The following is a 12,812-nucleotide window of genomic DNA, read 5'->3' as shown; positions in this document are numbered from 1 at the left end:
CTGTGCCCCACCAATACAACCTTACCTTTCCAATCGGCAGTAAGTGGAACAGAGCCTGAAGGAGAAACCAGAGGAGGTAGGCCCCAAAGACTCTGGTTTCCCATAAATCACCCAAAGCTGGCAGAGGAGGTGGGAAATTCAGAAGACTGGGCTCTTTCTGTTTACACATCAACAGCAACAGGAAGAGGAAGGCCGGCAGGCCAAGCATGATGAGAAAAACACCTGTAAATAATCAGTGAACATTCAAGGCTCTTATTTCAATCCAGGCTAGTTTGTTTTATTTTTTTTTGCAAGAATTACTTGAGTTTCTAGTGAAGGTCAGAACTCAAGTCTGGCTAGCTGTTTGAAACCAGCGTCTAATGTCCCACGAGATAGTCCTCATGTCCACCTGTTACATCTTCTGGGAAAGCAACCACAGGCATAAAAGTAGTAAAAAAAAAAAAAAAAAAACAAAAAACAGCACACAACCAGCACTGAAGAGCTAGATTCCACCTCAGAAACCAGCCTCTAAAACATCCAAAATCCAACCACAATGGGAAAGAATATGTTGAGATTCCAGCAATCTGAAGACTGGAACATCTAAAAACTATCTATTGGTCTAATCTTTAAAAAACAAAAAATTTTATAACCCTAAGTTTCTAACAATTAAAACAGTATCACATTCAGGGCTTCTTCCTTCATGGCTCAGTGGCAAAGAATCCGCCTGTGAGTGCACGGGACATGAGTCAAATCCCTGATCTGGGACGATCCCACATGCCACAGGACCAGAGCCTGTGCCCTAAAGCCCTGGAGCTGCAACTACTGAATCCATATGCCACAACTACAGAAGTCCACGCCCTCGAGCCCGTGCTCCACAGCAAGAGAAGCCCTAGCAGTGAGAAACCCAAGCATGGCAACAAAGAGCTGCCCCTGCCTACCACAAGAGAAAAGTCTGCACAGTGATGAAGACCCAGCAGGGCCAAAAATAAATAAGTAAAATTATTTTTAAAAAAACAAACAGTATCACATTTATGTAGCATGTGCACAGACTGTTAAGCAATGTTGGACACCACCTAGAGTTTAGTCCAGTTCAGTTCAGTTGCTCAGTCACGTCCAACTCTTTGTGATCCCATGAATCGCAGCATGCCAGGCCTCCCTGTCCATCACCAACTCCCGGAGTTTACTCAGACTCATGTCCATCGAGTCAGTGATGCCATCCAGCCATCTCATCCTCTGTCGTCCCCTTCTCCTCCTGCCCCCAATCCCTCCCAGCATCAGAGTCTTTTCCAATGAGTCAACTCTTCACATGAGGTGGCAAAAGTACTGGAGTTTCAGCCTCAGCATCAGTCCTTCCAATGAACACCCAGGACTGGTCTCCTTTAGGATGGACAGGTTGGATCTCCTTGCAGTCCAAGGGACTCTAAAGAGTCTTCTCCAACACCACAGTCCAAAAGCATCAATTCTTCGGCACTCAGCTTTCTTCACAGTCCAACTCTCACATCCATACATGAGTTATAACTTATAAAATACAAAGGAGTTAAGCCATGCAGAATTTTGAACCATTTGACCAAGAAGTCCTTTCTTGGTATAACCTCATAAAACCTCACCACTCCACCCACTTAATAACTCCAAGCCTCTGAACGCTTCAGATCTTTGACCCTCAAAAGCAACCTGTCCAGCAGGTAAGGCAGACACCATGACCCCAACTGGAAGCATGCAGCTTATTCCCAGTGTTACTGCCAAGCCAGGCCCTAGCACCATGATCTGATTATTAGCAGATTTCCCAATCACCAATCATTCACTGTCCTTCCTACATACAACTTTCATACCAACTTCCCTTCATCACTTTACACTTCTTTGCTCAAAACCTATGAAAAGGTCACTAAAAGTTTTACATACAGCCACAAGGGCACCCTTTCTCCTCTATGATAACCCTCCAAAATGCTCCCACTCAGGCCTTTGCACCTATTGTTCCTCCTAACTGAAAATTCTTCCCAGGCTCCTACCAGGCTCACTCCCTGGCTGCCTGCAGATTTCTTCAGAGAAAGGCCTTTCCTGCTCACTTCACACAATGACCACTCGCCCACGCTACCTGCCCTCCCCAGGCTGATTCTGATACCTACCAGGCACTCCTCCGAACTCTAAGTCCTTCAACTGTGTGGCTGCCACTTCAGAGGTTCTCAACAATGCAGGTCTTTTTGTGACAACTTTTTCTTCCTTCAAATCTACTTCTTTTAATTTGATCTCTTCTCTTCTTGCACGAAGGCTATACTGTGTAGGTATATAACTACTCTCTTGTGACAAATGGAATTTTTCCTATTTAAAAAATAAAAAGTATTAAGTATCTATAGTCAGTAAGTATCATGAATGCTACCACATTAACTAATTCAGTATCTTAATATAGCCATATAAACTAATAAATCTGTTAAATTACACTTTTTTTTAAACTTTTTATTTTGTATTGGGGCATAGCCGATTAACAATGTTGTGATAGTTTCAGGAGAACAGTGAAGGGACTCAGCCATACATCATATACACATATCCATTCTCACCCAAACTCCCCTCCCATCCAGGCTGCCACATAACCCTGAGCAGAGTTCCATGTGCTATATGGTAGGTCCTTGTTTGTTGACCATTTTAAATATAGGTTGTACTTGACCATCCCAAACTTCATAACTATCCTGTCCCCCCGGCAACCACACGTTCATTCTCTAAGTCTGTGAGGTCCCTTTCTGTTTTGTAATTCAGTTCATTTGTACCATTTCTTTTTAGATTCCACACATAAAGGATATCATACGATATTTCTCCTTCTCTGACTGACTTCACTCAGTATGACAACCTCTATGTTTAGTCTTAATTTAAGGACAGAATTTTAGAAAAGATTCTAAGAAAAATGATGGTTTTCAATGTGCTTCTTTAGAGAAAGTCACTTTAACAAAGAAAAAGATTGCCCAAGAAGAGAAATGAACCACATCATACCTGCGTGTTTTTGTGAGGTATGTCATTCCTCTCGATGAGCTCGGGCTCCCCATTATATCTGTTGATGCTATTTCCAAATGGCTTCTAAATTGAAGAATATAAAACATTTTAACCATAAGAATGGTAATTTAGTAAAAGGGAACATGATGGTAAAAATTCAGTACTGTGAAACCAAGCAATAAAACCAATCAAAGATTTTCACAGTCTGAACTCAGCCTATTTCAGCCTATTTTTGCTAAAAATGAAATGGAATAGAATTGACTAGAATTTCCCAATCTTCAAAAGATTGGCTCTTAGAGGTTTCTATTGCATTAGCCAAAGAGTTCATTGGGATTTTTCTGTAACATAACATTTTTCATAAAATGTTTCATCTTTTAAACAAAATTAGACTAAATCTTAACAGATACTCTAAATAGTAGGAAATGAAGAAATAGTGGGTACTTACAGAGTACTACTAGTAATCTGTGAACTGCCTATTTTCTCAATTTCATCTACCTCATTTTTATTTAACCTTACATTTTCTCTCCCTAATTCTCTCTTCTCAACTCAGTCTCTTTCCTTGAATGTCTTTAAGCAGTGGAGGGAATTTCTTATTGATGGTACAAAGGAAGGACTTAAATTTACAAAACATTTTTCAGGCAATGTATGGCTGAAATCTGTAACTTTGCTCCTTTAAAGTCACAGACAGATTATACTGCTAATAAAGCAATAGGAGGAAAACAAATTAAAAAAATAAATATATCCTTTGAGGGGCTAGCTATCAGAAGACAACATTAATAGAGGACCAAGTTCTAGCTCAAATCAAGGTCTAACTGAGCAGTGACAGCATTCAACTTAAGTTTATCAAAGTGGCAATGAGCCACTCAGCAGTGGTTTTGCAAATGTCCAGTATGTGATCCACAGCAACCACAAGTGTAATCCTGTAACATAGCTAGTCAACTGACCCTAAACTATAATGATGGCAAATTGACAGGGTATCCACACTGAAGCAAAGTAATGCAAGTTATCACAATCAGGAGTCCAAAAGAACAAGGATGACATGACGTCAAAGCTACGTGCGGTCTAAGTATGGTCTTTCATGCACATCACACCATCCTCAACTCAGCAATGAGTCCGTGGTGAGCCCAGGGCTCAACTGGTGAAGAGCAAAGCTAGTCTGTAGCTCTTGGGTCACCAGGAGTATAAGGAAGTTCCACTGTAAAAAATACAGTGGTCACTAAAAGCTAAAAATGACACGTGACAGAAACCATACAACACTTGTTCCTTACCCCGAGTCATCTGACTAGTAAAGGGAGCCACTGACAAGGTTCAAACTCACTAATAATCGTCAAAATGCAATTTAAAACAGTGAGTTGAAAATCTCTGATGATCATATTGGCAGAAAAAAAAAACTAATAACTATTTTACTCAGAATGAGAAAACAGTCGTTCATACCCTACCTGAACTGGTATAAACTTTCTTGAAACAATTTGGCAATATGCAGTAAAAGCTCCAAATCTACTCTATCCATCTGACAGAGCAGTTCCACTTATAAGATTTTATCCTAAGGATATATCAGATGTGTAAGAATATTTGTTTATAATAATGAAAATTTAGAAAGAAAAAAAGCTAATGCCTATCAACAAGGGTGCTAACAATTACGTTACCGCCATACAATTTATAGTAAATCCAAACAATATTGTACAACAACAAAAGTGATGTAGGAAAATATAATAGACGGTTATTCCCAATATCTTAAAATTTTTAAATCTGACTACAAAACACTATGTAATAATCCAGTTTTTTAAGGTTATTAAAAATCTATGTGCATTTTATCCAAGAAAGAGGTAACATTAAGTGAAGAGAGTAAACAATGACATTTATTCAATTCTGTTTATTTATAATTTTGATTTGGTCTATGATCCAAATTATTCATTGTGCAAGGTCCTACAGGCTCTGCATACACTAATATTTCCAACCTTGAACTGTGAAAGTAATTCAATTAAAAGTGTCATCTTTGAGTACAGAAGGTAATTAAGTACAGTGATACTAAGCAAGAATGTTTTTATACCATATATTATGTCTCATTCTTTTCTTTCAATTTTTTAAATTTATTTGTCTCATTATTTTCTACATGAACTTTTATTTACGATAAAAACTTAGTTCAATCTATAATTTGCATCTATTTAAAATTTAAACACTGCTTTTTTTCTTTTAAAACCACAACATTAAGTAACACTCAAAACTTAAAAACGTTCTTTTCATGGAACTTAAAAGCATTATACCTTCTATTCTTCCAAACAGTCATTTTCTAATGTAACCTTTCCAAGTCGCCACCTTAGATTTGATGTTTCCCTGACATTTTAATACTATTAACTGCAGATCACATGCGGACACATGAAGGGGGAGACGTGATCTGGGCAGACTAAACGCTACGTGAGGCTGGAGGGTTCCCAAACACACGCACCAGCACCAGTGGAGTCAGTTTAACTTCCAACATGTCCTTCTTGGCTTCCTTCCTTGCTTCCTTCAGGTCAGCCTGGTACGATGCTGAGGCGGATCGGCGGGAACCTTTTGGGAGCCGGCCAGGGGACCGGGAGCGAGACCTCGAGCGGCTCCCCCGGCGTCTAGAGGGAGAACTAGAAGTCGAGCCACTTTTCCTTTGCCTGAAGGAGGTTAAAGGCTAGAGCGGGAGGAGAAGGCAGAGCTTCAGTATTTAAGTCACAACACAGGCAGACCCACACTGCAAGAAGGGAGCAATGGCAGTGGTTGGCACCAATGCTTCTAAAGTCACTTCAGGAGCTCATGGGAGCAGAGCATCCATCCAATGAGGCCAACGACAACTGCGGCAATGGCCCGTCTCTCCTGAGGCCAAGGCAGCCTTTCCACTCCTAACTCTCTTTTGACGGTACTACCATGAAATGCCTATTCTAAATCAAGTAGCGGTATATTGTCCCAATAACATATACAAGAGATATAATAACATTGACTCAGACTGAGATGGGAACTTCCCTGGCAGTCCAGTGGTTCAGACTTCGCCCCTCCTGATCCAGGGGGTTTCGATCCCTGGTCAGGGAGTTAAGATCCCACATGCCTGGCAGTCAAAAAAACCATAACATAAACAGAAGCAATATGTTAACAAATTCAATAAAGGCTTTTAAAAATGGTCCACATCAAAAAAAGAAAAGAAAATCTTTAAAGAAAAAAAGACTGAGATGATGGGACAAAAGAAAAGAGCACACAGAAAATAACAAGAAAATCAGTCCCACCGTTTCACTCCAAATAAAACACTGTCAGATTTTTGAAAAAAAAGTCCAAGACTGGGTTACTTAGTAATATTTTACCCTGCCCTAACCTACTCCAAATGTTTCCAGGGATCTAGACCTCAAGGAAGGCAAACTACCCCCCAGTCCAAATCCTTCCCACACATTTTGTGTGGTCCCAGAGCTAAGAATGGCTTTACAGTTCTTAAATGACTGCAAATAAACTCAAAAGAAGAATGAAACTTGGTGGCACATGAGGATTATCTGAAATTCAAAGTTCAGTGTCTGTGAATAAAATCTCATTGAGACACTGCCGCGCCCCGACCTACTCTCACGCTGCAGGAACTATACATCCCACAGTGCCTCAGACATCTGCAACCTGTCCTTTTACTCAAAACCGTCATAGACCCCTGGTCTACAGCACTCGAACTGTGGTCCATATGCTATGGGCTCGAGATGGGTTACTGATCTGAGACAAGGAATGAAATTGAGAAGAAGTGAGTAGAAATTTTTATAGCATTTTGACCAAGTAATTTTATGTCTATTGAATCTGAGAATTAAACGTCAGGGCTTTTATTTTGTACTTTTTTTTTTCATCTGCCTACTAATTATGATATATTAATAAGTACTTATATACCATGGATCAGATATTTTCAAGCTCAGGTCTTCACCAGACAGGTTGAGAAGCCCTGGGCTCAAATCTAACTAACGTCACTCTCCTGATTAAATCTCAGTGTCTAGGATGAAGCCCAAACCCCTCCAGTTCTGGTTCCTTCTTAACCCTCCTCTGGCCCTTGTCCACCACACCCTTTCAGCACTGGTTGTCTGTCTCCAACCCCACCCAAGCCTTTGGCACACAACCCACTGTGGAAGCCCCTGGCTCTATCACCTGAGTTTCTCTATCTGTCTTCAGCGCTCAGCTCTGAAAGGCTGCCCCAAAACCCCAAGCCCTTCCCTATTCTTATTACGCTCCAGTACCACCCATGACAAACTGTCACAGAATGGTAGAGTGCATTAAACCAGGGAGAGGGCAATCTAAGTGTCTGACTTCAGCAGACTGGGAGATTCTGAGGAACACAGCACTGTGCCTCATTGATCCACTTCCAGAGCCAAAATCAGGATATGACCCAGAGAAGGAGTGTGAGAGTCAGACCTGACTGCTCTAAGCTTAAAAACCACGCCTACTGGGATTTCCCAATTATTATAAACATGGTCTATAAACCAAAGAGCGCTTACCTTGATATCACTCTCCTTCAATTCAAGTTCAGTTCCATCTTTGTATTTCACGTTGTAAAGCTGAGAGTTGCTGTCATGGCTCAGAATTTCTACTTCATAATAAAGCGAACTCCCAGGCCATCGACCTCTTACCACCTCACCATCGGCAAATTTCCTACTTGGCATTTTCAAAAATCTGTCTGAATAGTTAAAAAAAAAAAAAAAAGAGTCTGAGCATATACACATTTGTCTTTTCGCATTAAACACTAAAATATAACTTTCCAAAATATTTAACTGGTCAAGACTTTCGGGCTAGAGAAGCCTCTGGAGGAAAGAGTGTTCAATTCCTGTTTTACAGTTGAAGCTTAAATATGTTAACTGTTTTGTCCAAGGCACAGAGAGAGACGACATGAAGTGGCGGAGTCAGGACACAGAGGTTGTCCTCTCTGCCCCACCATATTTCACTGGAAACCACACTATACCCAGCAGTGGCACTGAGGATTAGATATGACAAAACATAAAGGCTCAAATGATTTGCACCAAGCAAAACACCACCCACCTACAGTGACCACACTTCTCTAATTAGCAAGGCACAATCTCACAAAGTATACATATTTTTTGATATTTAAATCCACATAAACAGTAGTTCCCTCCTTATCCGAGAGGGATATATTCTAAGACCTCCAGGCATCCCCAGTGGATGCCTGAAACCACAGACAGTACAGAGCCCCGTATATACTACGGGGATATATACTATAGTCCCATAGATACTACACGTACATACCTATGATAAAGTTTAATTTATAAATTAGGCACCACAAGAGGATAACAATAACTATCAATAGGACAAATATAGAACAACAGATTCTTGAGAGTCCCTTGGACTACAAGGAGATCAAATATAATTAACATTATATAACCTATCAAGAGAGAGAAAAATAACTTCAAATCCAAAATGAAGAGCAAATTTGGGGTTTTCACAAATCTTTCAAGTTTTACAGCTGAAGTCTCAATGTATACCAAGTAATTCTGCCAACCACACAACTAGGCCAGTATCCTAGCTCTTTATTCAAATGCCTACAGCAAACATCAACCTCCAGTTATAGCCTTCTTTTCCAGTGAACCACAGCCCATGAAGCCTGGTAAAAGAACAACACCCTAAGAAGCCACAAGCAATCTGCAGGAATTGCCACTTACATGAGACCTGTTTGCTACTTTTTTTCAAACATCGACTGATTGCTGGGTGCTTCTAGCTCTTAGGTAGTAAGAGCTTCTCCCTCAATGGACCAGCAGATTCACATTTCCACAGGACAAAACCAGCTCCTGCTGACATCTACAACACCAACTGAACAAGCTAGGCCCTCTGAAGAAGGCAGTACGACAGAAAAATCTCTCCTTGCATCACCTTCATTCCCGAAATATCCTCTGGGCATAGGGAATACATTCCTCACTCGGCTCCTGTCAAGAGCTGATTACATAACAATACCAACATCTCAGAGCTTTTGAAGACTCTCCAGAATTAAGAAAGGAGAAAGTCACATTATCACATCCCTTCTGAGAAAGTCTTTCCCAAGCATCACATTTCTTCCCTGTTAATCATCTGAGAGGCCAACTTCACAAGCTTCACTTGTTTAGATAAATAGGAGCTAGGTGGGTAGATGAAAGAAAACAGAAAGACTTAGGTGGTGATTAGAGGATGTCAGTCCATTCGCATGTTAGGTACAAGACACCTACCTGAGATAGCATTACTGGGGTAATGAAGCGGTTTGGGCTGGGGGCGGGGGCGGGGGGAGCAAGGACAAGGAGCCCAAATGCTCTGAGGATGAAGTCCCACCTGGCTGAGGAGTCACGTGAGGGGAACTTGAAAAATAGAAGGTGGTGGACACCTTCCGACCCGGGGGAGGGGCACAAAAAAGGAAGGTGACAACAGCAAGTTTTGCCTATTTCAACATTTAGCTCCAAGCCTCCAAACACTAAGAAAGAGGAAGGAAATGTGCCCTCTTCTCTCTTTTCTTATGCCCCTTCCTTCTTCTCAGACCCCTTAAAATCAAACCTCTGTTATCAGTACTAGTTCTCTGATGTCAGTTGACCAGGGTTGGCAGAAGGCAATTACATCTTTCTACATGAAGATGTCATTCAAGTTTCAAATAACTCTTCATAAACTTTTCAAACACAGTCCCTCAGGAATTAAGGGCTGACTGTGTGTGTGCTGTCGCTGTCCGACTCTGTGCGACCCATGGACTGTAGCCTGCCTCTATCCATGGGATTCTACAGGCAAGAAGACTGGAGTGGGTTGAAATGCCCTCCTCCAGGGGATCTTCCCGACCCGGGGCTCAGACCGAGCTCTCTTATGTCTCCTGCATTGGCAGGCAGGTTCTTTACCACTAGCGAAAATCCCTTGAGCAGATTCTGTCCCTTTCAGAAATTTTATTGCACAGATACCACATACACAGTATCTATCCAAAACTGGTCATAGGTCAATGCCAAAGAGGTTTTTCTGTTATCAATCAAATACTGGGGGTTAAACAAATTAAGATATCTCGTGGATATCTGTTAGGTCTCTAAACTCAACTTAAAAGAATTAGGAACAGCAATCTTTCATATGGTGATTGAAAATGGGGGGGGGGGGGAGGGACAAACCAGCATTCTTCTCAGGAGACCTCTATCTCATACACAAATATTCCAAAAGATGAAACCACCACCATTATGATGGTACACCTCCACTCTGCACGAGTATTGCACAGTGCATCACATCCTAACCCTTCAGGAGCAACGAGGCAGGTAGGACAGAAAAGCCCCAGGACATTTATGCAGTCACCGTACCATCACCTGCTGGTGCTGTTGCTGCTAAGTCGCATCAGTCGTGTCCTACTCTGTGCAACCCCACAGACGGCAGCCCACCAGGCTCCCCTGTCCCTGAGATTCTCCAGGCAAGAACACTGGAGTGGGTTGCCATTTCCTTCTCCAATGCATGAAAGTAAAAAGTGAAAGTGAAGTCGCTGTCGTCTCCGACTCTTAGCGACCCCATGGACTGCAGCCTACCAGGCTCCTCCGTCCATGGGGTTTTCCAGACAACAGTACTGGAGTGTATTGCCATTGCCTAGAAAATCAAAAGATAGGCCTCCCTCAAAAGGGAGGTTTTAGCCAAGTTTGTCTGCAAAGAAAAATTCTGTTTACTGAACACAATGACTGCATCTCCCCATCAGCAGTGGAAACATGGGGACCCTCAGGCTTTTCTCTATTAAGCCACATGCTTGCTAACTTCAGTGTCAGTTGGCGCTGGAATCCTTACACATTTCGGCTCCAATATGTTACTGTTTATCAGCACAACAGAATGTGCTATTCCCTGCTGATCACATCTTCGGTCATCTTTCTCCACTTTCCCAAATCAGTCTAAACATGGCAAAGAAAGTGAAGAGCAAATGAACTCTCACAGCTTCCTTCTTCAACACCTGCACCCAAGGCTGGCCTACCGGGCAAAACCCAAACAGGAACCCCTGGCCTAGCTCCTGCCCCTGCCGCAGGGTGCAGAAGAAACTGCCATCTTCCTGGCTGCACAGGCAGAATGGCCCCACTATCGTCCTAAGCAAAATAAATAACTGAAGGAGCAATAATTTCCCTCGTACTCACTCTTTCCCCTCCTCTCTAGACAGCTCTCAGAAACCAAACTTAAATTGGACTTGGTGCTCGATCTAAATTAGTGCACACACACCCATCCTTTCCTCCATGGCAGGTACTACGGCGTCTTTACAGATGTGCACGTGTTTATTTGCAAGGTCCCTGAGGGCTGCGACCAGAAGCATGGGTCTAGCTGGGGTCCGGCCGGGTGCAGGCTCCTCCACACATCAGATGAGCAAGTTCACTTGCTCCAGGTTGAACCCTTGAATCGTCCACGCGCTGTCCAATGTATCTACTGGATCATTCTGAGTATCAACAGCCTGATTCCCGATCAGACCGCGTAATTATTTTGGTGAACCGCCTGGAACGAGGCCCTTTGCAGTCAGGCACTTATTTTTTTTTAAGCCTTAAAAAGATGTATTAAAAAGAAGGGGGTAAAAGGATAGAGCTTTAGCAGGAGCACGCAAACCTGCCCGTTTTTTGAGTGCGCAGAAACACCGGGCGGGGGAATGTAATGCATGCAGCCAGCCTTGGAAGTCGCCAGAGACGGCCACGACCCTCCAGGGCAGTGACAACCACCGACAATTAAAGTCAACTTGGCAACCCCACTTCCCCGTCCGCCAGGCTGCCGCGCCCGTTCTGCCTACCCAAGAGCTGGGCCCGCCAAGCCACCAGGCTAATCTGTCAAAAAGGCGCTCGGAGCAGTCTTGGGAGGGCCGATGCTGCAGGGCGGGGACAAAGGCACCGGGGTGGATCACCCACCCACACATCCTCCCCAGACAACATCATTTTACTCCGACGCGGCGCGTCCAAAATGGAGGGAAACGTCGGCAATTTAAAACCATAGCTTCATTTCCGCAGCTAGCCGGGCCGGGAGCACTTCAAGCCTAGCCAGCAGCCGCCCGGACCGACCCTGAGGAGGGGAGGGCGAAGCCGCCGCTCCACGCCAGGCGCCCTGGGACCCCTGCCCATCCGCCGAACCCTCCCAGCGGGCGTCCCCCAGATCCCCTGGAGACCGCGCTGCGGGGAGCGGGGCGGGGTTTCGGGAGCTCACCTGCTCGGTGATCCTGCGGGAACACGAACGGCTTCGGGAGAGTCGCGGAGCAGCAACCCGGCGGCGGTTCCGCGCGCGCGACACTGCCCGCTTTCGCGCTCTCGCGCTCCGCGGTCCCGCGGCCCGGGCGCGCGCCTCCCCGACCCCGCCCTCTCCTCGCCCCGCCCCTCTGGTCAGCCTTCCCGGGGTTCCTATTGGCTCCTCGGCCTTTTGAATCATGCCCAGAGCTGTCGATTCGTCACGAGACGTGGCGCGTCCGCCCCGCCCCGCCCCGCCCCACCCAGCTGCCTGACCAGTACTGCGGGTGGCAGATTTCGGAGTATTAGATCCTGGCTCAGCCCAAGAAGGCTGTGTTTCCCCCGGCCTTATCTCAGCCGCCAGACCCACGGACTGCTCGCTCTCCCCACCCTTTCCCTCCCAGCACTCGCGCCACAGTTGCCTGGCGATACACAGCAGGAAAATTGGTGTGTGAAGTAGTTTGGCAAAAGAGATCGTAAAAAGCTGTAAAGAAAATAAATTTGCATAACGATCACTAAAGACACTATTAGTGCTCTCCTTACTGTGTTTAAAAAAAAAAAAAAAAACCTCTGGAAATCTTGCGGACAAGCTGTAGCTCCGAAGGCAATCTGGGACTCCTTTGTCTTGGCAATGGCTGCATCTCGGTAGAAACTGACCTGGACAGTAGCTTGGGGCCAGTCGGGGCAGTGGGGCCATTGGGTGGTTGT

General features: G+C 44.1%; 1 protein-coding gene across 2 annotated transcripts in view; it reads right to left on the bottom strand.

Annotated features, from left to right (window-relative positions):
* Nucleotides 1–12,222, bottom strand: part of LBR (lamin B receptor) — a 28,938-nt gene extending 16,716 nt beyond the window's left edge. The window contains exons 1-7 of one of the 2 annotated variants that reach the window (XM_040263684.1): nucleotides 12,088–12,181; nucleotides 10,773–10,774; nucleotides 7,437–7,611; nucleotides 5,405–5,620; nucleotides 2,959–3,042; nucleotides 2,103–2,295; nucleotides 26–222 (exon numbers count right to left, since the gene is read on the bottom strand). In XM_040263684.1, the coding sequence (XP_040119618.1) occupies nucleotides 26–222; nucleotides 2,103–2,295; nucleotides 2,959–3,042; nucleotides 5,405–5,620; nucleotides 7,437–7,601 (855 nt within the window). In that variant the 5' untranslated portion in view covers nucleotides 7,602–7,611; nucleotides 10,773–10,774; nucleotides 12,088–12,181. Of the gene's footprint in view, nucleotides 1–25; nucleotides 223–2,102; nucleotides 2,296–2,958; nucleotides 3,043–5,404; nucleotides 5,621–7,436; nucleotides 7,616–10,772; nucleotides 10,775–12,087 lie in introns of both variants that reach the window. The other variant, XM_040263683.1, reaches the window with a different exon arrangement.
* Nucleotides 12,223–12,812: the final 590 nt, after the last annotated feature.

Source organism: Oryx dammah, unplaced genomic scaffold, assembly GCF_014754425.2.
Source record: "Oryx dammah isolate SB20612 unplaced genomic scaffold, SCBI_Odam_1.1 HiC_scaffold_21, whole genome shotgun sequence".
NCBI classification, from domain to species: Eukaryota; Metazoa; Chordata; class Mammalia; order Artiodactyla; family Bovidae; genus Oryx; species Oryx dammah.
This window is presented reverse-complemented; position numbering and strand designations above follow the sequence as displayed.